Source organism: Dama dama, chromosome 10 (assembly GCF_033118175.1).
Source record: "Dama dama isolate Ldn47 chromosome 10, ASM3311817v1, whole genome shotgun sequence".
NCBI lineage: Eukaryota > Metazoa > Chordata > Mammalia > Artiodactyla > Cervidae > Dama > Dama dama.
Genome location: NC_083690.1, coordinates 35176799 through 35201332, shown reverse-complemented (window position 1 = coordinate 35201332; position 24534 = coordinate 35176799). Strand labels below are relative to the sequence as shown.

Below are 24534 nucleotides of genomic sequence, written 5' to 3'. Positions count from 1 at the left end.
TAAAATATTAAATATAATGAGAAAAACTAATCAAACATAGTGAACAAGCTCACAGGTATGCTAATTTCATAGGCTGTACATTATCATTTATACCAAATTGTCACACAAACATTGTACACATGCTTTCAGAGTAGAGTTAAAAGCAAGTGTGATAAACGTCATGAGTACTCAACTTGACGAGAATTTTCAGTCTTGAATTCTGGAGTCAGAAGTATGATTAGAAATCAAACTTTGTTTTGACAGGGAGACACACATTTGGGGAACAGTTTAGCTGAATTACAGTGGACCTTGCAGACCTGGTGCAGATTCTTGGGTCAGCGGTCTGCCCCTCTGTCTTTTTCTCGGCCTGGTGTCAGCGTTGTTGGAGGTCAGCAGTGCTCTCTCTAGGCCAGCCCAGTGCAGAAGCCCTGAGTGGGAAATAATTCATTCAGGAGTTGGTTTCTGTCAGTTTCCACTGCCTGAGCCACTAAATACCTGATGAGAGACCTTTCATTTGGGTTGGAGAGAGTCTCAATAAATGATGTCTTTTCCAGTATAATGTGTATATGTATAATCTCCTGGTTGTGGATCACGGGGCATCTGATCTTCGTCCAGATTACTGTGATCAGCTTCAGAAACAAGCTTGGAATATTCCTTAGACTTCATAACAACAAGGTCATCTTCGATGTAGATAATACAACAACCTCAGCATATACAAAACGTCAGTATCCACAAAGGTATGTTATCAAAACATAATCTCTCTAAATTACCCTTTGTGGCTCAGATGGTAAAGAATGCCTGCAGTGTGGGGCACCTGGGTTCAGTCCCCGGGTCGGGAAGATCCCCTGGAGAGGGAAATAGCAACCCACCCCAGCATTATTGCCTGGAGAGCCCCATGGACACTGCAGCCCCTGGGTCGCGAGGAGTTGGAAACGAGTGAGCGACTGACACTGCAGATGAAGGCGTTTGATGAACTTGGCCTGATTATTTATTTACCTAATAAGTGTAACTGATCACATAGGCTCCTTTAAATCGACTGGGCCAGAGTCTTTCCTAAGGAATATCAAATTTAACTTCTTAAAAAGATTTCCTTATGTCTGGAAAATACAGACTAAAAGTTGTTATAACTATTCATCAGTTAACTGAGTCCCATGTAACTAGTCCTTGATCTTGTTAACAGTTTGATGAAACCATCGGGGTTTCCATTAGAATTAATTTCTTACCCAGTTCATCGGTATGACCTGGAAGGTACCAGAATCTTGTGCTCGCCAGAAAGTCCTTTCTGTGAGTCTTCTTAAAGATGAGGCATTTTTGCAAATGTTTTGAAATATCACCTATGAATGACAAGGGACTTGAAAAGACTCAGTTAAGGATATGATTACCGTGCAGCTGACAAAGAAGCCTAACCAGGTTGCTGTGACATACAATATTTTAACAACTTACTGACCAGAGACATCTCTTTTGTTATCTGAACTCTATAGATCAAAGACATTTCCACATTCACTTAACATAACAAATTGCTAGCCAGAGGCATTCATTTCTGCAAAAATTGCCCAGTCAGTAATGTGTTAACAAGAATTAAGATCAATAACAAATGGTATAGTTTCTAGAACACTTAATGACATTTACCCATACAATATTACTTAAGGCTTATCACTACTCATTTGATAATGCTTCTCAGGTAGTTTTAACACATTAACTTATAGCAGCTGAAATAAGTTTCACTTGAGTTTTAAAAGGCTTTTCCATTTCCTTTCAGTTCAGGTTCTACCTATTAAGCCAAGACCATAGTCTCAGACAGTGTGAGCCGTGTTTGCATTCAAAGGAGATGGGAGTTATAATTTTGGCTTTGTACGTAGGAAAACTTTTGCTCTCAGGGTCGGAATTTTGAAAAATTTTTATCAAACCAGATTTCTTTAACTGTATATGCAAAAAGGAAACAAAATTAGAAGGTCAAGAGTTTTATCTTGGCCATGTGGTGTTACACCAAAGTCATCTTTCTTTTCATAGAGATCTAGCTGAAAATTTCCCAGTTTTGTAAGACACCCTAGGGGACTACAAGAGGCAATAGAGCTATGATTTCTTATCTTTTCAAAGAGCTGTATTATCAGAAACAGATCAGAACCAGGCAACCCAGTGCTCAAAGGCCCCTCAGATCCTAGTTCCCAGCATGAGGATGGAAGATTTCCTATCTGTTGTTCCAGAGAGGGGTAAGAGCAACCAGCCTTGGTGTATGAGGAGTTTCCCAAGTGGCCCACGCAGTGCGGGATGGCTGAAGGATTCCTCAACCCGGAAGAGAAGGCTCCACTTAGAGCGGCACTGTGCTTCTCCCCCGGCGCCCCCCCACACACCAGGAAGGACAGATTCCAGTCACAGGAACCCAGCAGGGAGATGTCCCACTGCTCACCAGTGACGCCTCCAGAGCAGAACTGGAGCCTCGTGTGCTTCACCACAGAACCGAGACTGCCATGGGCCAGTCAGCACTCAGGCTGTTCCGGCAACACTGCTGCTTGGCCCGCTGCTGGACCGGATCCGAGAGCTGCAGCCGGCCAGGGGCTGAAGTGCCCCTACTGCTCCAGCAACCCCACTCCTGCGAGTTTACCCAGACTCAACTATCATTTAGGGTACACACACCCCCACGTTCACAGCAGCACTGCTCACAATAGCAAAGACATGGAGACCACCTGAATGACCACCGACAGATCGCTGGATAAAGATGTACATACATACAGTGGGAGACCACTCAGCCGAACAAAATAATGCCATTTGCAGCAACACGGATCCAACTAGAGATTATCTTACTAAGTGAAGTCAGAGACGGGGACTTCCCTAACAGTCCAGTGGTTAAGACTCTCCCCATTCAGTGAGTGCCGCAAAAAAAAAAAGAATATACCAGGTACATGTAATATAACACAAATGAACCTGTGGAACAGAATCACGGACACGGAGCAGTCTGCTGGTTGCGGGGGAGGGGTGTTGGGAGAGGGGCGGAGTGGGAGGTTGAGGTTAGCAGCTGTAAGTTTTTATATTTAGATAAACAAGGTCCTACTGGATAGCACAGCTATATTCAATATCCTATGATAAACCATAATGGAAAATATTAAAAATGTGTATTCACACACACACATAACTGAATCACTTTGCTATATAGCAGTACATTTACACACCAGAGGTCGTCCCCAAGAAGCCCCCCAACCCGAGTCCTGCTCAGTTTAATTTCTTCAGAAATGAAAAATGTATAGAAAAAGCGAACGATTAGGTGTCATCAGTGAGGAGGGAGAGAGACCCACATTCCCCCCCCCCCCGAAAAAATGATTAATGTCCTTTGTGACAGTTACCAAACCCAGGATCATTTTGCCCAACATGCAGCAGCCAGAATGCTGAGATGCCAGGGTTTGCAGCAAAGAGGGTTTATTCACAAGGCAGTCAAGCAACAAGACAGAGCAAGTCTCAGATTCACCTCCTGGAAGGCAAAGGGCTCCCAGTGTTCATGGTGTGAAAAAGCAAGGCAGCCCGCGGCGTGGGGGCAGTGGGGATGGGGAATTGGAGAAAGCTTGGCAATTGTCATTCTGTGCGGGTGTAACTAAGCTACAGGCCTCTGCACATTCAAAAGTGGAGCTGCTTACAGCATGATCTGAGGGTTACCCTTTGAGGTCAGAAGGTCACCACGTGGACACACGGGCCGGCCCATTTGGAACGTCATTGGTCCTATCCAGCCCTAGCTAGCTCAGCTCAGACTAGACACAGCTGACTCCAGGCCCCTGGGAAACAACTGACAAATACTGTTTAGGCTGTGTGCTTCTTGTTGACACACAAGTCTCAGAACAAACGACCCTGATCAATGCAGGCAGAGGAAATGGATTTGACTGATAATTACCCTCAGTTTTGTTCCCCCATGTCTTCTGATCATTCCTCGATCTTCAGAGTGGCAGGGGCGATGACAGATTTACAGAGCTGTGTTAGCCCTCTGCCTCTTACCAGTGTCCGCGCATGCTCGCTCAGTCGAGTCCGACTCTGTGCAACCCCATGGACTGCAGCCCGCCAGGCTCCTCTGTCCGTGGGATTCTCCAGTCAAGAATACTGGAGGGAGCTGCCATTTCCTCCTCCAGGGGATCTGCCGGACCCAGGGATTGAACCCACATCTCCTGCATTGGCAGGCGGACTCTTTACCACTGAGCCACCTGGGAAGCCGCCCTCTTAACAGCACAACATTGTACATAAACTGTACTCCAATTAAAAGTTTTTCTAAAAAGCTTAGGGCTAACAAGGGCTTGAAGAATGCAGCTGTTGATTGCTCACTTAAACATTCTCTTGTTCCCAGTTTCCAGTGGGATTGATCTGTTTATTGATCCCAATAAACAGATAACCACCTCTGTACCAACTGTCACAGGCCCAAGACTGATAATCAAAATGGCAAAGACCAACTCTGAGGGGGACACACATATTGTTAAAATTTAGGCCCCAGATCTTATCTAGGACACGGTCAAGCCAGGGAATCCATGTCTTACCTCCTTACTGGAGAGTCCCAATCATTAGCAGTTTGACTGAAACACTTAGATACTAAATATGGAAGGAACCCAGGCTGGAAAAATACGTATGTTTTCTATTCTCACCTAACAGAACCTTGACGGGTAGAAAAGGATTATTTTTTTTTTAAATCTGAGGTCACAAGGACCAAATTTCAGCTTAGACAGGGAAAAACAGGACAAGAAATTCTGTTGATTAGACTAATCAGATATGTAACATTGGAAGTCACAGTGAAGTTAGGGACAGTTGAAAAATTAATGGCAGGCAGGACAAGAGGTAGGCATCATTAAATACAGAAAAAGATTTTGGATGAAATTTCCAACAGCTAGGACAAAGGTCTGTATAGTCAAAGCTATGGTTTTTCCAGTAGTCATGTATGGATGTGAGAGTTTCTTTAATAAGAAAGCTGAGCGCCAAAGAATTGATGTTTCTGAAGTGTGTTGGAGAAAACTCTTGAGAGTCCCTTGGACTGCAATGAGATCAAACCAGTCCATCCTAAAGGAAATCAGTCCTGAATATTCATTGGAAGGACTGATGCTGAAGCTCCAATACTTTGGCCACCTGATGTGAAGAGCTGACTCATTAGAAAAGACCCTGATTCTGGGAAAGACTGAAGGCAGGAGGAGAAAGGGACGACAGGATGAGATTGTTGGATGGCATCACTGAGTCAATGGACATGAGTTCCAGCAAGCTCTGGGAGATGGTGAAGGATAGAAGCCTGGCATGCTGCAGTCCATGGGGTCGAAAGGAGCCGGACGTGACTGACCGACGGAACACCACCACCACCAGCACTTCCCCAGTGGTCCAATGGTTAGGAATCTGCCTGCCAGTGTAGGGGACACGGGTTCCATCGATGTTCCGGGAGGATTTCACATGCCAGCGGCAACTCAGCCCTCGAGCAGTAACTACTGAGACCACACTCCATAACCACTGAAGCCAGAGCATCCTAGAGCCTGTTCTCTGCAACGAGAAGCCACGGCAAGAAGAAGCCCTCACACCCCAACTAGACAAAGCCTGAGCACAGCACCGAAGATCAAGCACAGCCATAAATATTAAAAGAGCGAGCATTAAAGACATCCAACAGCTAGAGAGAGTGCCTGCTTTTGCCCAGCTTTGAGAAATCTTAATCATTGAGCTGCCCTTCCAAGCCTTAATTTCTTTCTTGCGACTTCATTCTGAAAAGCTGCATAAGATCTGTTCGAGGTTCACCTGCCCACTGGGAGGAATCAGTGTAGGGGACCTGGAACCAGCCAAGGCTTGGAGTGATGTCTGTCGACAGTGCTCCACAGTATGGTTTCCATTTCCCATCACGTTCCACACACGGACTTCTCTAGTGGTCCAGAGGCTTAAGACTCCGAGCTCCCAATGCAGGGGGCCCAGGTTGAATCACTGGTCAGGGGTCTAGGTCCCACATACTGCAATTAAGACCTGCTGCTAAGTCACGTCAGTCGTGTCCGACTCTGTGCGACCCCATAGATAGCAGCCCACCAGGCTCCCCCGTCCCTGGGATTCTCCAGGCAAGAACACTGGAGTGGGTTGCCATTTCCTTCTCCAATGCATGAAAGTAAAAAGCGAAAGTGAAGTCGCTCAGTCATGTCTGATTCTTAGCGACCCCATGGACTGTAGCCTACCAGGCTCCTCCGTCCATGGGATTCTCCAGGCAAGAGTACTGGAGTGGGTTGCCATTGCCTTCTCCAATTAAGACCTAGCACAGCCAAATAAATTTTTTTTTTTTAATTGTGGATCCAAATGTTTCAGAACCCAGCCATTCTCAGGAATCCCCACAACTGTCTCCTGAAAGTGGGAACTGCAAGCCCAGCTAGAGCCTCCCTTCTGTCAGGGGACGAGACTCTGTCCTTGTGAGACTTCAAAACCCAAGTGGTCAACAGAGGGCAGAGAACTATGCCTTTTCCTCAGACACCTTACAGCTTCATTCAACCACAAAGTTCAAAGTCAAAACTGTATTCTGGTCTCAGGCTTCCTTTGTTTTACATGCAATCAAATGGGAATGTCCACATATTAGAGCGGGGCTCCCTCTTTTAGTTCAGGGGCCTTCAAATCTTTGGCCAGGATTTCTACAGATATGGTGCGGGAATTTTTAAGTCCCTGAGAACTTCCTGTCAGGCAGAACGGTTGTTTGACTCTTCTAGATCTTTCCATTAAAAGCAAACAATTCTTGGGATTCAAATCTCAGGGGTATGCAAGCGCGCGCACGCACGCACACACACACACACACACAGCATTCTTCAAGCATAAGCGCGTGCGTGTACACACACACACACAGAGCATTCTTCACATCCAGTAAGTAAACCAACAAAAACCTCGCGTGAGCAGAGCAGTGAGGAGAATGTATGGGTTAGGGACTCATGGACAAGTATCTTCTACAATTTGATTAACTGCCTGTAAGTCATGCACAAACCAACATGCATCTGTGCTCAGTTTCTGGACAAGTAAAATTGGATTTCCCTGCTAGCTCAGACGGTGAACGGTCCGCCTGCAATGTAGGAGGCCTGGGTTCGACCCCTGGGTCAGGAAGATCCCCTGGAGAAGGAGATGGCAGCCCACACCAGTATTCTTGCCTGGGAAATCCCATGGACAGAGGAACCTGGAGGATCACAGTCCATGGATTTGCAGAGTCAGACATGACTTAGTGATAAACAAAAACTGGAGTATAAGGTGACTCGGACACATTGAGTCGTATTCCAAGAGGGCTGTCAGCAGGGATTGAATTCCGTGCTGCACCTGCTCCTTTAGTGGGCAAGTTTATTCTGATACAGTAACAATTGGCTGTACATAAGGTATTTCATCCCGGTGTTTCTTCCATTTACAGAACAAATCTAGTTGCAAATTTGTATTATAACTTAAGGATCCATTTTTAGGCCCCAAGTCCAAAGGATATCTTGGCACATACAAACCAGACCAGAAATAAGACCAAAGACCAGAGCCCTGGGTGTCCAGCCCAGGTATGGAGTACCTGAGCAGCTGGGACCTTTTATACTTTTTTACCAAAATTCTGCTGACCCTATGGTCTTTGTCCCCCATGTCTTCTGCCTGCCTTTTTTGGAAAACTTGAGTCAAAGACTAAGTTTAATCAGAGAAGTGAGAAAATGTGGAAACAAGTAGGAGTCAAAGGAGACCAAATAACCACAGTTTAGTCATATGCTAAGGACCCCTAGTTCCTTCTCAAGGGCTATAGAGAATATTCTGAGCCACATCCTGTGAGCTGTCTGACAGATGCTGAAACCCCCATCACATGGAAGAAGTTCACTACATGATGACCGGGCTGTAGCCATGACATGCTTGTCTGCTCAGCCCCTCAGTCGTGGCCAACTCTTGGCGACCTCCTGGACTGTAGCCCACCAGGCTCCTCTGTCCATGGGATTTTCCAGGCAAGAATACTGGAGTGGGTTGCCATTTCCTTCTCCAGGGGGATCCTTCCTGACCCAGGAATCAAACTCACATCTCCTGCATGTCCTGCATTGGCAGGCAGATTCTTTACCACCGCATCACCTGGGAAGTCCCACGGCCGTGACAAAAGCTACCGCAGTTTCAAGAACTGTCATCAAGGAAATGGGAACAAACCAACCCTGGAACTGAAGACCAACTGTACTTAAAACAAGATGATGCTGGTCAGACCACCACGTGGCCAATTTCAGGATGACTATCAGAGTGCATGGAGCCCCCTCCCTCAGTCTATAAAGGCTCTTGGCCCCTGACTGTCGGGGAGGGGGTGGAGGGGGAGTGGCTTTTGGACAGGCATCCGCCCTGCCCCCTCTCTACATTGGCATCCAAAATAAAACAGACCTTCCTTCCCACCAACCTGGCCTCTTTTTATTGGTTTTTGAGCAGCCGGACCCTGGTCTCAGTTACACTGCCAGGTGGGTCTCTGCCCCTTCCCTCCCCAACCCCCGCCCCCCGTCCGGCCGGGAATGCCACCCAGCCCAGGTACAGGCGCGTTCAGGCAGCTCAGTTCAGTCTCTCAGTCACGTCCGACTCTTGGTGACCCGGGGACTGCAGCACACCAGGCCTCCCTGTCCATCACCAACTCCCGGAGCTCGCTCAAACTCATGTCCATCATGTCAGGGATGCCATCCAGCCATCTCATCCTCTGTCGTCCCCTTCTGCTCCCGCCTTCAATCTTTCCCGGCATCAGGGTCTTTTCAAGTGAGTCAGTTCTTTGCATCAGGTAGCCTAAGTATTGGGGTTTCAGCTTCAGCATCAATCCTTCCAGTAAATATTCAGGACTGATCTCCTTTAGGATGGACTGGTTGGATCTCCTTGCAGTCCAAGGGACTCTCAAGAGTCTTCTCCAACACCACAGATCAAAAGCATTAATTCTTTGGTGCTCAGCTTTCTTTATAGTCCAACTCTCACATCTGTACATGACTACTGGAAAAACCATAGCTTTGATTAGACGGACCTTTGTTGGCAAAGTAATGTCTCTGCTTTTTAATATGCCGTCTAGGTTGGTCATAACTTTTCTTCCAAGGAGCAAGCATCTTTTAATTTCATGGCTGCAGTCACCATCTGCAGTGATTTTGAAGCCCAGGGAAGTAAATCTATCACTGTTTCCCCATCTATTTGCCATGAAGTGATGGGACCAGATGCCATGATCTTAGTTTTCTGAATGTTGAGCTTTAAGCCAACTTTTTCACTCTCCTCCTTCACTTTCATCAAGAGGCTCTTTAGTTCCTCTTCACTTTCTGCCATAAGGGTGGTGTCATCTGCATATCTGAGGTTATTGATATTTCACCCAGCAATCCTGATTCCAGCTTGTGCTTCATCCAGCCCAGCGTTTCTCATGATGTACTCAGCATATAAGTTAAATAAGCAGGATGACAGTATACAGCCTTGATGTACTCCTTTCCCAGTTTGGAACCAGTCTGTTGTTCTATGTCCAGTTCTAACTGTTGCTTCCTGACCTGAATGCAGATTTCTCAGGAGGCAGGTCAGGTGGTCTGGTATTTCCATCTCTTTAAGAATTTTCCACTGTTTGTTGTGATCCACACAGACACAGGCTTTGTCATAGTCAATAAAGCAGAAGCAGATGTTTTTCTGGAACTCTCTAGCTTTTTCAATGATCCAATGGATGTTGGCAATTTGATCTCTGGTTTCTCTGCCTTTTCCAAATCCAGCTTGAACATCTGGAAGTTCCCGGTTCACATACTGTTGAAGTCTGGCTTGGAGAATTTTGAGCATTACTGTACTAGTGTGTGAGATGAGTGCAATTGTGTGGTAATTTGAGCATTCTTTGGCATTTCCTTTCTTTGGGACTGGAATGAAAACTGACCTTTTCCAGTCCTGTGGCCACTGCTGAGTTTTCCAAATTTGCTGGCATATTGAGTGCAGCACTTTCACAGCATCACCCAAAGAGGTCTTCCAAACCCCAGCCCCTCTCTGTGGTCTGCAGAACAAAACTAAACACCGAAGGGCCCCAGCGTCTCACCGAGGAGATCTGGGGCGCGGGTCCCAGAACCAAAGGACGAGGCAGCTGCTCTGAGACAACACCAGCTGACAAGCCCCGGGCAGAAGGCCCGTCTGGGCTTACCCCCAGCTGGCTCAGACCATCACCGAACCCGGTTCATCTTGCCTGACGCCCAGCAGGCCGAGACGCCGAGATGCTGAGGCTTACAGCTGAGAGGCTTTGTTGATGAGGCGGCCAAGTGAGGGGAGAGAACCAACCTCAGGTCTGCCTCCCAGAAGGCAAGAGGCTTGGGATGCATCGTGGGAGAGCAGACGGAGAAGCAGGCTGGTCCCGGGCGTGGGGGGCCTGGGGGGCCTGGGGGGCCTGGGGATCGGTGACTGAGCAAAGGTGTGGGTATCGTCGTCCTGCGCAGGTGGGACTCAGCTACAGGCCTCTGCACCTTCAGAAATGGAGGCACGGGATTTCCCTGGTGGTCTAGTGGTTAAGACTCCACGCCCACTGACGAAGGCCGAGGTTCCACCCCTGATCAGAGAAATAAGATTCTGCAAGCACCGTCCCCCCACTTCCCCAGGTGAGGCCAAATATTAAAAAAAAAAAATGGAGATGTTTAGCACCATCTGGGGGTGGATCTCTGACATCAAAAGGTCATCCACGTGGAGGATCAGTGGTCCTGTCTGGTCTTAACCAGCTCAGCTCCAACTAGGCACAGGTGCCTCTGAGCTCCTGAAGGACTACTCAGCAGACAGCTTACCGTGTAGGCTTCACACCGCTGAGGGGACGGCCAGCCTTAAACGACCTTGGCGAGTGAAGGCAGCTGAGGTGCGTTTGACGAGTAATCGCCCAACAAGGAAGTGTAGCGCTGCCACCTGAACCCGGGCGTGACTGCAGCACCCATCCTCCCAGCCCTGGCCACTGGCTGGGCCGCTGCAGGGAGGGGTGTGCGGACCCCTAACCTGGCAGAGAGGGTGCCAGGCTGAAGGCCCTCCTGGAGTGAGCCACCCCCACCCCGAGGGTGGTATGTGCGTGTGTTTGCATAATAACAGAGACGTGTGTCACAGCGTCTAATAGTCTTAGATACAGTCGCTCCTTGTGGTCCACACCTTCTGCTTTTGTGAACTGGCCTGGTCACTCGATTTGTAACCCCAAATCGATACTTTTGTGGCCGGGTGCAGACATGCGCACTGTGGTGAAAGTTTGAGTTGCCCGATGCGCGGTTGCCAGCTGAAGTCAAGGCAACACACTGCCCTCTGGTTTCAGCTCATGCTTGTCTCCTTAATGGTGGGCCTTTTCTGCATCTTTGCTTTTTCTCCATGGTTTTTCCATTTTAAACGGCCCGTGGGCATCGTGTTAAAGTGCAGAGACTAGTGTTTCTAAGCTCAGGGAGGCTGGGTGTGTCTTAGAGCAGCTTTGCTCAGGCATGAATCAGGTGCTGTGAGTTCAAAGATAGTGAATCAGTAATATCTACCACTGAAAGGGTCTTTAAACAAAAACACACGTAAATCAAGGTTGTGGGACTTCCTTGGTGGCCCAGGGGTTAAGAATCCGCCTGCCAATGCAGCTTACATGGCTTCAGTCCCTGGTCTGGGCAGATTCCACATGCCACGGAGCAAGTAAGCCTGAGTACCTCAATTACTGAGCCCGTGCCATAGAGCCTGTGCGCCGCAACAAGAGAAGTCGCCGCAAGGAGAAGCCCCCACAGTGCAGTGAGAGCAGCGCCTGCCCTCCCCGGCCAGAGAAGCCCTTGGGCAGCAAGACTCACTCAGCACAGCCAAAAAGAACACATTTTAAAAGCTGTGTATTGATCTTTACTGATGGGACCAGCGGCTCACAGAAATCTAACCCCGTATTTCCCCGGGGAAGGAGTGGTTCGTGCTTGGATGCTCAATCACTTCAGTCATGTCTGACTTTTTTCAACCCCATGGACTGTAACCCCACTAGGCTCCTCTGTCCATGGGATTCTCCAGGCAAGAATACTAGAGTGGGTTGCCATGCCCTCCTCCAGGGGATCTTCCCGACCCAGGGATTGAACCCATGTCTCTTAAGTCTCCTGCACTGGCAGGCAGGTTCTTTACCACTAGCGCCACCTGGGAAGCAGCTCAGCCTCTCGGCGGCATTCTGTTCCGTTTTTCGCTCCTCTGCCCGCATTCCTGACAGCACTGCCTCCCGGCTGGCTTCCTGCCTTTCCTCTTGCTTGTTTCGCCGCCACTTAAACTCTACATATGGGGGTGACCCAGAACACGGCCTTCTGTTGTCAACACTCAGGCCCCAGGAGATCGTTTCTAACGTGTGGCTTTAAAGGCCAGCCTGTCTTCTGCGTTGTGGCTGCATCTTCCCTCTGGAACCCAGACTTCGTATCCACCCACCTGCCCGCCGTCTCCTCGGGGCTGTCTAATGAGCACTGTGGGCTTCGCGTAAGGGAACCTTGACTCGGGCTTTCCTGGTGGCGCAGTGGGTAAGAATCCACCTGCCAATGCAGAGGACATGGGTCCATCCCTGGTCTGGGAGGATTCCACATGCCGCGGGGCAGCTGAGCGCACAGGCTGCAACTACACGCCTGGAGCCCGTGCTTCGCAGCAAGAGAAGCCACTGGCAATGAGACGCCCACGCAGCACCAAGGACCCGGCATGGCAAAAAAAAAAAAAAAACAACCAACCCTTGATTACATCCCCCAAGCACGTTCCTCCTCTATCTCCCCACCGGGGTAAACTGCCCCGCTTTCCACCCAGTTCCTTGAGCCTCTAACCTCAGAGTCAGGGTCACGGCTGGTTCCTGCTTTTCCTCACCCGCTCCCCACATCCATCCATCCATCTCACCGGACCTGCTCACTCTCGCCGTCTCTGCCTCCTTCCTCCAAGTCCACACCACTAGCATCTCTAGTTTGGATGGATGCTGTGGCTGCTTCCCACTCAGGCCCCTCCGAAACCAAGTCCCCCTGAAAGAAAGGGCTTCTCCGGAATTTATTATTAACCTCTATCCAAGACCTTACCCCCTCTCTGTCCTGCAGTCTTGAGGGGACTACTCAAGATTGAGGAGAACCAAAGAAAATGGGGGGCTGAAGCCAAGCAGGGCCCTGCGGGGCCCTCCTGGGGACAAATGCCATTCCATGTCCCCTGTTTCTTGTTTACAGAAAAAGACTTTGTAGTCTCCTAGACCTTCCCTGAGTTCCAAAGACCGGACTCAAGCAGTTACTAATTAGGGAAGGAAGGGAACACAGAAACGAAGAGCAGGTCCGAAAGGTCTTGAAAACAGCAGGGGCTGACCAGGAAATTCTCAACCAGTCAGTCACCTCGGCTCTAAGTAAACAATCAAATGCCTCAACCATCCCTTTTGCTCTCTCTGAGAAAGAAGTTAAGGAATCAACAAGACCATGATTTATTAGTTTGTTTTTCAGGAACACAGATCGCCAGTGACACAGAGTCACAAGACGGAAGGAGTACCGAGAAGCAGGCAACTAAGGTCTTTTCAGGAAACTGAAATCACACAGATAGATCCCTCCTCGTTACCTTTTCTTCTTTTTTTTTCCACTTTAAAAACCTTGCACTTCAGCCAGCAAGATGGATTTGAGACAAACCTCTTGTCCACCCAGTTGGCACCTCCTGGACTAGTAAACCCTTCTCTGCTCTAAATGCCAGCATTTCAGTTTGTTTGGCCTCACCGCTGTTATGCACATGAACTTGATTTTGATGACACCCCCCACCCCCAAATCCATTCCCCACACAGCAGCCAGAGTGATCTTTTAAAAGAAACTAGAGCCTTCCCTGACAGGCTAATGGTTAAGACTCCAAGCTTCCAGTGCAAGGGCACAGGTTCAATTCCTGGTTGGGGAACTAAGATCCCACATGTCTCATGGTGAAAAAAGAAAAAAAGCAGAAACCAGATACTGCCTCCCCTCAGGGTTAAGTCCTCAAGGGCAGGCTTCCATTGTCACCAAGTCCAAGCTCGCTCTGTTCACCACACGACAGGCCAGTGAATCCGAGGGACAAGGTGTTGAGGCAAGCAAGGGAGAGACTTTAATCGGAGAGTCAGCAGACTGAGAAGATGGTGGGCTAGGGCCTCAAAATAACCATCTTATTGGGGTCTGGATGCCAGGTTCTTTTATAAATCAAGAAAGAAGCAATGAGGAACTAAAGTCAAAAGGCAGAACAGAGAGTGAGCAGCAGTGGGGAAGGGGTGTGCCAATCTCTTCTATTCACAGGTGGGCAAGGACAAACTCTCCATGAGCTGAACAAAGGCACTTTCAGTTCAGTTCAGTCGCTCTTTGTGACCGCATAGACTGCAGCGCACCAGGCTTCCCTGTCCATCACCAACTCCCAGAGCTGGCTCAAACTCATGTCCATGGAGTCGGTGATGCCATCCAACCATTTCATCCTCTGTTGTCCCCTTCTCCTCCTGCCCTCAATCTTTCCCAGCATTTAAAAGGCACGTTATCAGGATGGGGAATACGTGTAAATCTATGGCTGATTCATATCAATGTATGAGAAAACCCACTGAAATGTAAAAAAAAAAAAAAAAAAAGGCACATTAGTTTACAGTCAAGCAAAAGGGGCAGAGTCCTCCAGGCAAGCCACTGAGTATGATTATAATAATAAAAGCAATGAAAAGCAAGTCAAAGCAACACTTTCAACATGGGAGTCAGAACTGGCTTTCTCCCTGCACACCATTACACTTAAAATAGGAGCTGAAGGCCTTCAACCCAGCCTCTGCCTCCCACACTTGCTCCCAATGACTCCACCCCGGAAGCATTTCCTGCCTCTTCTCTCCTGTAGGCCTCAGTTTTCCACCCACTCACCACCTGTTCCATTTCTTCCAGGGCTCCATCACTGGCTCACCTGCCTGTACCCTGTCACACCCACAGCCCCCACGCCCCCAGACTCAACTCAGCTTCTGACAGTAAGGACCCCCAGTGCCAGCAGGGTGCTTGGGATGTCACAGGTGTGAAACAGATGTCCCTGAGCAATCTCAGTGGCTGAAAACAAGCAGGTAAGTTGTGCACACCTGAAAAAACTGCTCCTACAGCAGGAAGAACCTACAGACCTGCAAGTAGACACGGTCACTTTTGCTGCCTTTAATGCCCAGAGCTCAGCAGCAGGGGAGGAGCCTGCCTGAAACACCTAGACCCCGGCCACACCCCCCAGACTGAGTCATCACAGCTCTGGCCACGATTAGGCATTTTAAGCAGGTATCATTTGAAAAGACCCTGATGCTGGGAAAGATTGAAGGTGGAAGAAGAAGGGGACAACAGAGGATGAGATGGTTGGATGGCATCACTGACTCAAAGGACATAAGTTTGAGTGAAAAACTCCAGAAGTTAGTGATGGACAGGGAAGCCTGGTGTGCTGCAGTCCATGGGGTCGCAAAGAGTCGGAAACGACTGAGCAACTGAACTGACCTGAACCTCAGATGCTACTCTGGATCCCCACCCCCCTCCACCAATACCTTGAGAAACACTGGTTTGGCGCATAGAAAGTACCATCATTATTTTAATTCTGTTTCAACATTTATCATTTGAGGGGAAAAAAATGAGTTAGAGGAGAGACGTTCTATTGACTTTTGAAAATAGGAACGTAACTAAACTTGGTTTAGTAACTAAACCAACGTAACTAAACCTGGTTTCCAAGGTGCGTGGAAGGAGGGCTGTGTGAAAACCGTTTCTTCCATGATCATCACTGGAAACAGGCACAGTTTCTCCTCCTCCCCTTTGGAAATTAATCTATGTTTACTGTCCAGCATACATTACTAAAGTGATCTACAACCTCTATCTAATAACATAGATCAGTAAGGAGAACCACCTGAGAAATTAGCCTGGGGCAAGTCCTCAGGCAATTTTCCATTTTCTTATTCCCCAGAATGTAGCAAAAAATTTTTTGGAGGGGGGCGCAGCTGTGCTGTGGCGAGCTTCTCAAGTTGTGGCATGCACTTGGGATGTTAGTTCCCTGACCAGGAATCAAACCCACGTCCCCTGCATTGGCAGGCAGATTCTTAACCACTGGACCACCAGGGAAGATCCTGCAGCAAACATTTATTGAGCAAACACTAGGCTGAAATCCAAAGGGTTCCGAAGTGCACTGCTGGGCAACACGATCCTCACCTTCAAGGACTCCGGGTCTGATCGGGGACACAGACATGAAAGTCAGGCTGGTGCCACTCGGGGTCCTGCGTGGGCATGGGCCCCAGGCCTCCGGAATGAGCAGAGGCTAGCTCAGATCAGAAACTCAGATCAGAGACCAGAGGTGACGATGGCCTGAATTAGAATAGACACGAGGTGGGGAGAGCAAAAATGAGGGGCTTGGGGGATTTCAGAGACATTTCAGTGGGAAAATTCACAGGACTTGAATTCTCCTTGTGGGGTCAGGATCTATAGAGTTCTGCAGATCTACAGAGTTACCAGCTGTGCCAGGCGACAGGGAACCAGGAGTTGGGGCAGGTATGTGAGGGAAAGATGAGGACTCTAGCTGTGGGCGGGCTGAAGCCGGGGGCCCTGGGACACGTCCTGCTGGGAAGAGATCGGGGTTGTAGGTGATGATACGGGAGCCCTCAGGCGAAACGGTGAGTGGGTGAGAAAACTCCAGGAGAAGTGTAGAGAGAGGGACCCGGATAGGATCCTGAGAAACACCAGTATCGAGTGGACACACAGAAGAAGAGAAGCTCGCATAGGGTGCGGGGGAGAGTCTGGTGGGCTCACCAGAGAAGGAAGGAGGGTTTCCGGGTGGAAGGAGGGGGACGCAGGGACAGACACGGCAGTGGCTGGCACATCTGGATTTAGCAGCACAAAGGGCCGTGACTCCAGGTGGCTGAGGAAGAAACACAGGAAGTGATTACAGCTCTCTGAGGAATTTATAGTCTGAAGTGCAGGGGAGAGGCAACAGGAGTGGAAAGGAGACTGAGAAAAAGATGGGTATCAGCAGGGTCGGGGGAGTGCTGGGGACTGAGTGAGGAAGGAGGGTCAGAAAGCGGGGTATCTGAATTTAAGAGTTCACCCTGGGAATTCCCCAGCAGTCCAGTAGTTAGGACTCGGCGCTTTCCCTCCCAGTGCCCCACGTTCGATCCTCGGAAGTTCACAGAGGGTGATAATAAGCGCTGGGCTTTAGGAGTGAATGGTCAAGGGGACAGAACTTGTCTCCATGTCAGGGGACTGGATACACTGTCTACGCCAGCTGGGAGGCCATCCTGGCTAGGAGCTGGGGGAGGGAGGAAGACAGCAAGGATCACAGTGTTCACGGAACGAAGGGTCACAGTGGATGAGGTCACCAGCATGGGGGTGACCTCTGGGATGCGCCTCCCAGAATTGCCTTTTTCAAATGTGGGGTGGCCGAGGCCTCAGAAAAGGAGGTGACTTGGCAGACCACCAGCCAGGGGAGTGTCAGCACAGACTGGAGCCCAGACCTCCCCGCTGAGCGGCCAGGACTGTGCACCTTGACCCGAACCACCGTGGTCTCTGAGTAACCCCCACTCAACACCCTGGGCGCCTGAGTGGGCTCTGCAACTTTGAGTACTGTGATCATTAAATTTCTCTTTCAGCTCGGTGCTGTCAGCATGCTTAATCTCACAGGGTGGGGAACGCCGTTTTCTTGGTTAGTAAACGAGCTCTGGAAAGCCCTGGTAATTATGACTTACATTCTACTTCTGCCCAGACACGCTGGATAAATGTGCCTGGGGGTGGGAGCATGACTACCAGGCCTAGGAAGCTTTCTAAAGGATGTGCAATCAGGGTTCAGAGGTAAGAACTCAAGCAAAGGACTCTGTTGCTCAAAGAATGTTCACCTGTGATGCAATTACTGCCGTTAGCAAAGTGTTCAGAATGTTTCCTTCCTTTTTTGAACACCAAAAACATTTTATATTGGGGTGTAGCCGATTATCAATGTTCTGGTAGTTTTAGGTGAAAAAAAAATAAATTAAAAAAAAAATTTTTTAAAGAATGTTTTCCTCCTGTTTTTCAGTCCACTTTATCAACTGCCAGAGGTGTGAAAGCCACACTGTATTTTTTGTGGACTTTGCTCCCCGAAATACAACAATCTCTTTCCTGTTGCCATGGGTGGGAGGGGCACTAATCAGACCCCAGGATTTTCCTCATTCCTCTGCTAGGGCGGTAAACACAGGGAAACTAGCTTAGTCCGCTCTTAAGTGTTCTCTCGGAATAAAAGGTATCATTCTGGCTCTCAGCGAGGGTCTTGAAGTATAAATGGATCTGGCCTGGCATACCTGCTAATCTTTACTCATCCAATTGTCGGAAAACTTGGACTGGGCGACAGGAATGGAATTTTTCTTTTTTCTTTCCTTTGGATAAATGTGTCACGGTGCCATGCTGTTGTGACAGATGGAAAAATCCTATGTAGGGCACGCAGGAAGGGCTCCGAGGGCCCGCCTGGCACGGTGGGTGGATGGGAACCCATCTCTCCTCTCAGTGAGTTACCCATATGCACTTCCTGAAAAGACCGTTCCTGTTTGAATGTCTGGGTTACAAAACCGGAGAGTTCACCGTTCCCAGTGAGAGGTTCCCTGCAGCCTGGAACGGAAGCAGCCAGAGGCACTGCGGAAACTTCTCCCCCAGCGCTCTGCCCACCAAGCATGCCGCACTCGGGTGAGGACCCCGCAGATCTAGCTGGGCCTGGTGGGTGGGGCTGCGGTTCCAGGTGACCAGCTCCGGGTGCATGCTCGGCCTGGGGTCGCTGTCCACCTGGCAAATTGGGGCGTGGCCACCCACACCTTCCCCGACGGAGCCTCCTCTCCTCTCCACCCCTTCTCCCCGCCACCCCGCCACCCACCGTCTGCCCCGCAGATTGGTAACGAGATCCCACCCGTCCACAGGGTCAGTGACCGGTCCTGGGCGTCCTCCGGGGCTCACCCTGGGAACCTGGTGCTCCCACTCTGTGCTCAGACCCACACACGTCTGGCAGACTAGGGCTCACCCTGCCCTGCACTTGCGGGCCAGACCCAGGGGCAGAGAAAGCGCAGCCTCCCCATTCCGTCGCGGGGGAGGGAGAGCGAGGGATGCCCAGGCTTCCGGCTCTCATCACCACCGCGGCGCGGATCCTTGCTCACGGCCACTCGCGGCGCGCCCGGGAACCAGGAAAGATGAGCACCCTTCTCGGGTTTTCGTGTCCCGGTGGGAGCGGCGCCCGCGCTGCAGAGACGCCGGGTGGCGGGGGTGGGGGGTGGGGGGTGCTGCGCGCCCCGCCCCTCCTGGCCCGCAGCGTCACGTGGCCCGCGGCGCCCCCCCGCGGGCCGGTCACGTGACAGCCGCGCCGTTGCCCTGGCAGCGGCGGGGGGGAGGGGCTGCCGGCGGGGGCGGGGCCTGGGGGACCCCGCGGGACTGGCCGTAGGAGGGAGGGGGCCGCTCTCGGCGCCCCGGCCTGGCCACCCGGCCACCGGGCCACGCCAGTGCCGCCAGCTGCGCGCCCGAGCCGGAGTTGGGCCGGGAGGGCAGAGCAAAAATCGGTGAGTGCTCGCTGCGGGATCTCCGCCCCGGCGGGGGCGGGGGCAGCCAGAATTGCACCCGGAGACCCCAGCTTCCTCCTGGGCAGGCCTACGGGACGACTGTGAGGTTGGAACCCCAAGCCCGCGGGATCCCCGAGCGGGATGCGGCGCCGCCGGGATGACTGGGAGGTTGCGGGGCGCGGAGAGATGCGGGCCGCATGCGGGTCCCCCGGCTGCTAGGGGGTGCTGAGGGAAAGGAACAGGGATGCAGGCGGGTTCCTCTAGAGACACCCAGGGGAGGAGGGGAGCTGGACCCTCCCGTGTGCGGGTGTGACAGAAAGAGTCAGAAACAGCCGTTTCTGCGTGGCACTCGCCATTGCTAGTGCCCCAGATGTTTAAGGGAAGTTGACAGGCAAACCCCCAAACTTACCCCTTGGAAATGTTTCCCACGGCCAGAAACAGCGTCACGGTAATTCTACAAGATCTCTTTTCTCTGACCGCCCCTTATTTAAAAACAAAACCAAAAGCCCACAAGGTTCGTCCAGGAGAGCATCCTTTGGAGCCTCTGCCACCTGACAGAAAGGTCAAGCTCCATCTTGCCCTGCCCCACTCGCTGCCTAAGCCGAGCCCTGGAGTCTGAGGACCAGACTCTGCCTCTGGGGAGCCCGGGTGGGGAGGAGGCTTGGCCCGGGGTAGGACTCTGGGGCTGAGGGGCCTGAGGATGGGTTTGAATCCAGTCTGAGCTGCTCCCTCTGCAGGAAGTGGTTTCTCTGTCTTGGGGCCCCACAGGCTCACCTCACCACCCCCGCTCCAAGCCCACAGACAGTCCTTCCTCCCCAAATCCTGCCACTGGGGACATCAGTAGAGCTGAGGCCGCCCCGGCCACCGTCAGCTCTCACTGCCCATGAGTTCTCCAGTCTCCAACTTGGGCTCAGCTCACCTTCACTGATGGTCCCCATCTCCACCATTCATCTCTCTGGAGGCCACCAGGCCCTCCTGCCCTTCCCAACTGGCCAAGTGTTTGAGCACACAGACCAGACGGAGCCCCGATGGCTCCCTCACCAACTCCTCCCAAGCCCAGGCATCTGGGCAGCGCCAGGGCAAGTCCAACACAGTCCTACCGCCTGGGCCACACGTACTCCCTGAATCTTGCTTCCACCACTGTTCCCCCGCCCCGCTGCAGCCAGCCTTCCCGCCCTGCCTCTCAGACCCTCTCCAAGTGCGCATCCACCCCCTCAGCCCTCACACCGGCTCCACTACGGCAGCATTCAACTCACCGGACAAGAATCTCCCCCCACTTAGGCCACTCGCCCACTGAACATCCTCACCTTTCATCTTTGATCCTTAAGTACCAAATGCAGTCTTACCTTAGGGCCCAGGAATCGTTTACTGGATGCAGGACGGAGGATGGATCCTCTGAGGGGACAAAGGTTGTGCCTTTCACCCTTCCACAGGCTGGACAGTGTCTTCATCAACCCCGTGGGCTCACTTCTGTTATGTAGTGGGGCAAAAAGAGGGGAAAAAAATGCATTTCCAAATGATGCCACTGTAAATGATTTGGAGCCAGCCAATGGATTGGTTAGTGAACAACGTTTCTCCAAATTCTCTCCCCAAGGGAAGGGACATTCCTGTGATTGAAGTGCTCATAAGCAGTGCTGCTGGCTGCAGATGTGGGTGGGGGCCGGGGTGGTGGTGACCAAGGTTCCCGAGTCCGCCCTCTTGTAAATGACCTAGTAATTGGCGTCCCCGGGCAGAAACAGAAGGGCACAGAGCTGTTCTCTGGGGCCCCTGTTGGCCAGTAAAAGCCGTGCCTCCATGGCCTGGCGCAAAACAAAGAGGAAGGCACCCCCAAAAAAGAGAGCCTCCCCCCTCCTCAGGACCTTCCCAGAGAATCCACTTAGGGATTGGCATGGGCAGATCAAGTTTGGGGCATTTCCTCAGCCACGGACCCTGGTAAACACCCTCTATCCTGCCTACCCACCCCCAACCTGGCTCCCTGGGACCTAGGAACGCTGATCTGTTTGTAATAGCCTTAAGTAGGCTTTTCACTGGGCCCATGCGGGCCTGAAGGTACAAGTTAATATCTGATGCTAAGTGAGCTGTGAGGTGCCTGTGCCCTTGAAGCCTGCCCTGCAGATTAATTAGAGCTGATGCTGAGGGCTGCTGCAGGGTCAGCCCCTTGGGCCACACAAGACTGCCAATCCCCTATTTGGATTAGTGGAGATTTGGGTTTAAATTCACAAATCTCAACAGATCAGCCCTTCTGATCTTCATCCTGTGTTACTGTCAAACCACATGTCTACTGGGATGACTTGAGGGGTCTCCAGCCTCCATTTCTTAAAAAAAATAAATAAATAAACCCCCAAACCATGCTCATGTCAATTGGCCAGTTTGGTTTTTCATTTTGCTAAAGGATTCCACCCTGGATGTAGCACCCTGGATGTAGCTTCAGTTGTATAAATCAGTTATTTTCAGGGTGAACTGTGCTGATTTAAATTGAAGTGAGATTTGAGAAATTAGCAGCTGTGTGGAAACATTGATTTCATGGTTGGCACCTGGCCGTTGGAAGGCAATTTGGGGTCTTTGGGCTCCATTCCCTTGTTAATGAAACTCTCCAGGCTTCTTGCCTGGAGAATCCCATGGACAGAGAAGCCTGGCGGGCTACAGTCCATGGGGTCACACAGAGTTGGATACAACTGAGCGACTAACAGGGTGGGCATGTCTCCACGTGAAGATGAACAGGTTGGAAAAGTCAGATGTTGTGCTTAGAATCCCATGGCCGGGTCAAATCCAGAAGTTTCAGGTCCTAGAAGCTTCCAAACCGCTACAACTCCCTATTCCTTGAAGATGGGCATTTAGGTGCTTTCGGCCAGCCTTGGAATTCTGTTCACCCAGAGCCACGCTCAGTTGGAGCTTTTCTCAGCTCAGGCGAGGAGACCAGATTCCAGCTTTGTGGAGGTACACTGGACGCAGAGTGGGTCCTGAAGATGCACCCGCCTGACCCCTCTTTCCCACAGGTGGTCCCTACATTCCTGTGTGGGGACAAGCCTCAGAGGCCAGAGCCCCACCCTCGTGCACCCCTGGATCCTGTGGCCCTGGCGCAGGGTGTATATAGCAGGCCCCTAGGGAAGGTAGAAGGGACTTGGGAGTCTGGCTTCTCCCTGCCCCAGGGACCCTCTGGTATACCTGAGTGTCTTTCTCCCACCCCCAGCCTGGCCCCCACCATGAGCGCCGAGCTCAATGTGCCTGTGGACCCCTCTGCTCCCGCCTGCTCAGAACCCGGCCATAAGGGCATGGATTACCGGGACTGGGTCCGCCGCAGCTACCTGGAACTGGTCACCTCCAACCACCACTCTGTACAGGCGCTCTCCTGGAGGAAACTCTACCTGAGCAGGGCCAAGCTAAAGGCCTCCAGCCGGACGTCAGCCCTCCTCTCGGGCTTTGCCATGGTGAGTGGAAACACGTGGTGGGAAACACCAGCCAATAAGGTGGGCTTCTGCTAACTGAAATCCCGTGATGCTTCAGGGAGCAAAGCCCACCCTCTGGGCCCTGCTGGCAGCCAGGGAAGTGGTCCAGGGATGGACCACTAGGAAGTCTCTGTCCAAGGACTTCCCTGGAGGTCCAGTGGCTAAGACTGCACTCTTAATGCAGGGGGGCCTGGGTTCAATTCCTGGTCAGGGAACTAGATCCCACCGGCTGCAACTAAAGACCCCACGTGCTGCAACTAAGACCCCCCCCCGCCCCGCTCCAATAAAACTCTCCGCCCAGGCCCCACCCCCTCCAAGGGGATTGGTCTGGCAACAGGAAGGACGGCCTGGGGCACCCAGGGGAGTCCCCCAAGCCCTCCTGAGGCCCCCAAGAGTTTGGGAGTGTGAACAGGAACTGCAGAATGGACCCGGTTTGCTCAGTGTAACCCAGCTGGGCACGCACACGCTCCCCCGAAGTGATGAAGCAGAGCCTCTGGCCTGACTCCCGGCTGCCCGGTTATGCTTTCCTTCTGAGTCATCCCCCAGGGCGAGTCTGTCTGGGGAGAAACCGCGGGCCCCCAGGAAGGGCCACGTCTCCTGTTGACTCCGAAGCCCGCAGACCTCATCCCTCCCGGCGATCATCCCAGAGCCCGGGGATGTCAGGATCCCAGTGAGAACTGCGGGCACGGCTCCTCCTCTCTATGTTGTCTGCTAGGAGGTCCTATTGGGCTGGAAGCAATTCTTTTTTTTTTTTTTTTTTAATGTGGAAACAATTGTTTTTCCATAGTCTAGAGCGTCAGTTGTCCAGTGGATATGCAGAAAATAGAAAGGTGTCCGAGAGAGCCAGTGTGGCCACGCCCCTGACAAGGGCCTGCCAGTCATGGGCGCCGGTCACCCTCGGAGAAATGAGACATTGTGTAGTCAGGGCGTGATTTCATACAGGGCAGGGCAGTGGTCACCACATTTAGAGGGCAGTCAATCTGTGTTCAGGTCTGTGGTTTAAAGCAAAGGCTGATTCAGGTCTTGCGAATTATTTTTTAAAACAATTCTGATTTTAATCAAGCCACTGATGGTCCAGTGGCTGAGACTCTGAGCTCCCAAAGCAAGGGGCCTGGGTTTGATCCCTGGACAGGGAACCAGATCCCACAAGCCACAACTAAAGATCCTGCATGCCACAACTAACACCCGGCACTGCCACATAAATACATCTTAAAAAAAAATAATAATAATAATTACAAAAGTGTCCAATCACACGGGGCAAAATTTTGGCTCAAAATGATTTTCTTTCATCACATTAAAAAAGGAATATTTTCTCAAGCTTAATTTTAAGAAATAGGCAAGGGAATTTTCAATGTCACTATTAAAATTAGATCTTGGGGGACTTCCCTGGTGGTCCAGTGGCACAGACTGCTCCCAATGCAGGTGGCCTGCGGTTTGATCCCTGGATGAGGAACTAGATCCCTGTGCAGCCAAATAAATAGAAATAAATATTTTAAAAATTAAATCTTGTTTTCTACCTTCACAGAAGAATTATAGTACTGCATTAAGTTTTTCTGGCCTGCATATATATACACATATATGTATATGTATGTGTATATATATATGTGTGTGTGTATGTGTGTATATATATATATATGTATATATGTGTGTGTATATATATAGAGAGAGAGACTTTATCTTTGGAAAACTAACTCTGAGAAGCACTGCCCGCCTGAATGCGGT

General features: G+C 50.9%; 2 protein-coding genes and 1 long non-coding RNA gene across 5 annotated transcripts in view; 2 read left to right on the top strand and 1 right to left on the bottom strand.

The window, feature by feature from the left end:
- Positions 1-15005, top strand: part of PRKRIP1 (PRKR interacting protein 1) — a 41895-nt gene extending 26890 nt beyond the window's left edge. Inside the window, exon 6 of one of the 2 annotated variants that reach the window (XM_061153483.1) lies at positions 14742-15005. In XM_061153483.1, the coding sequence (XP_061009466.1) occupies positions 14742-14869 (128 nt within the window). In that variant the 3' untranslated portion in view covers positions 14870-15005. Of the gene's footprint in view, positions 1-7933; positions 8335-14741 lie in introns of those variants that run through there. The other variant, XM_061153482.1, reaches the window with a different exon arrangement.
- Positions 271-20017, bottom strand: LOC133063746 (uncharacterized). The gene is made up of 3 exons (XR_009694487.1): positions 19776-20017; positions 1203-1313; positions 271-407 (listed from the first exon to the last, which is right to left on the bottom strand). It is a non-coding gene; the product is annotated as an uncharacterized LOC133063746 (long non-coding RNA).
- Positions 18222-24534, top strand: part of ORAI2 (ORAI calcium release-activated calcium modulator 2) — a 12098-nt gene continuing 5785 nt past the window's right edge. Inside the window, exons 1-2 of one of the 2 annotated variants that reach the window (XM_061153478.1) lie at positions 18222-18509; positions 22557-22794. In XM_061153478.1, coding sequence (XP_061009461.1) covers positions 18346-18509; positions 22557-22794 — 402 coding nt within the window. In that variant the 5' untranslated portion in view covers positions 18222-18345. Of the gene's footprint in view, positions 18510-19238; positions 19367-22556; positions 22795-24534 lie in introns of those variants that run through there. The other variant, XM_061153479.1, reaches the window with a different exon arrangement.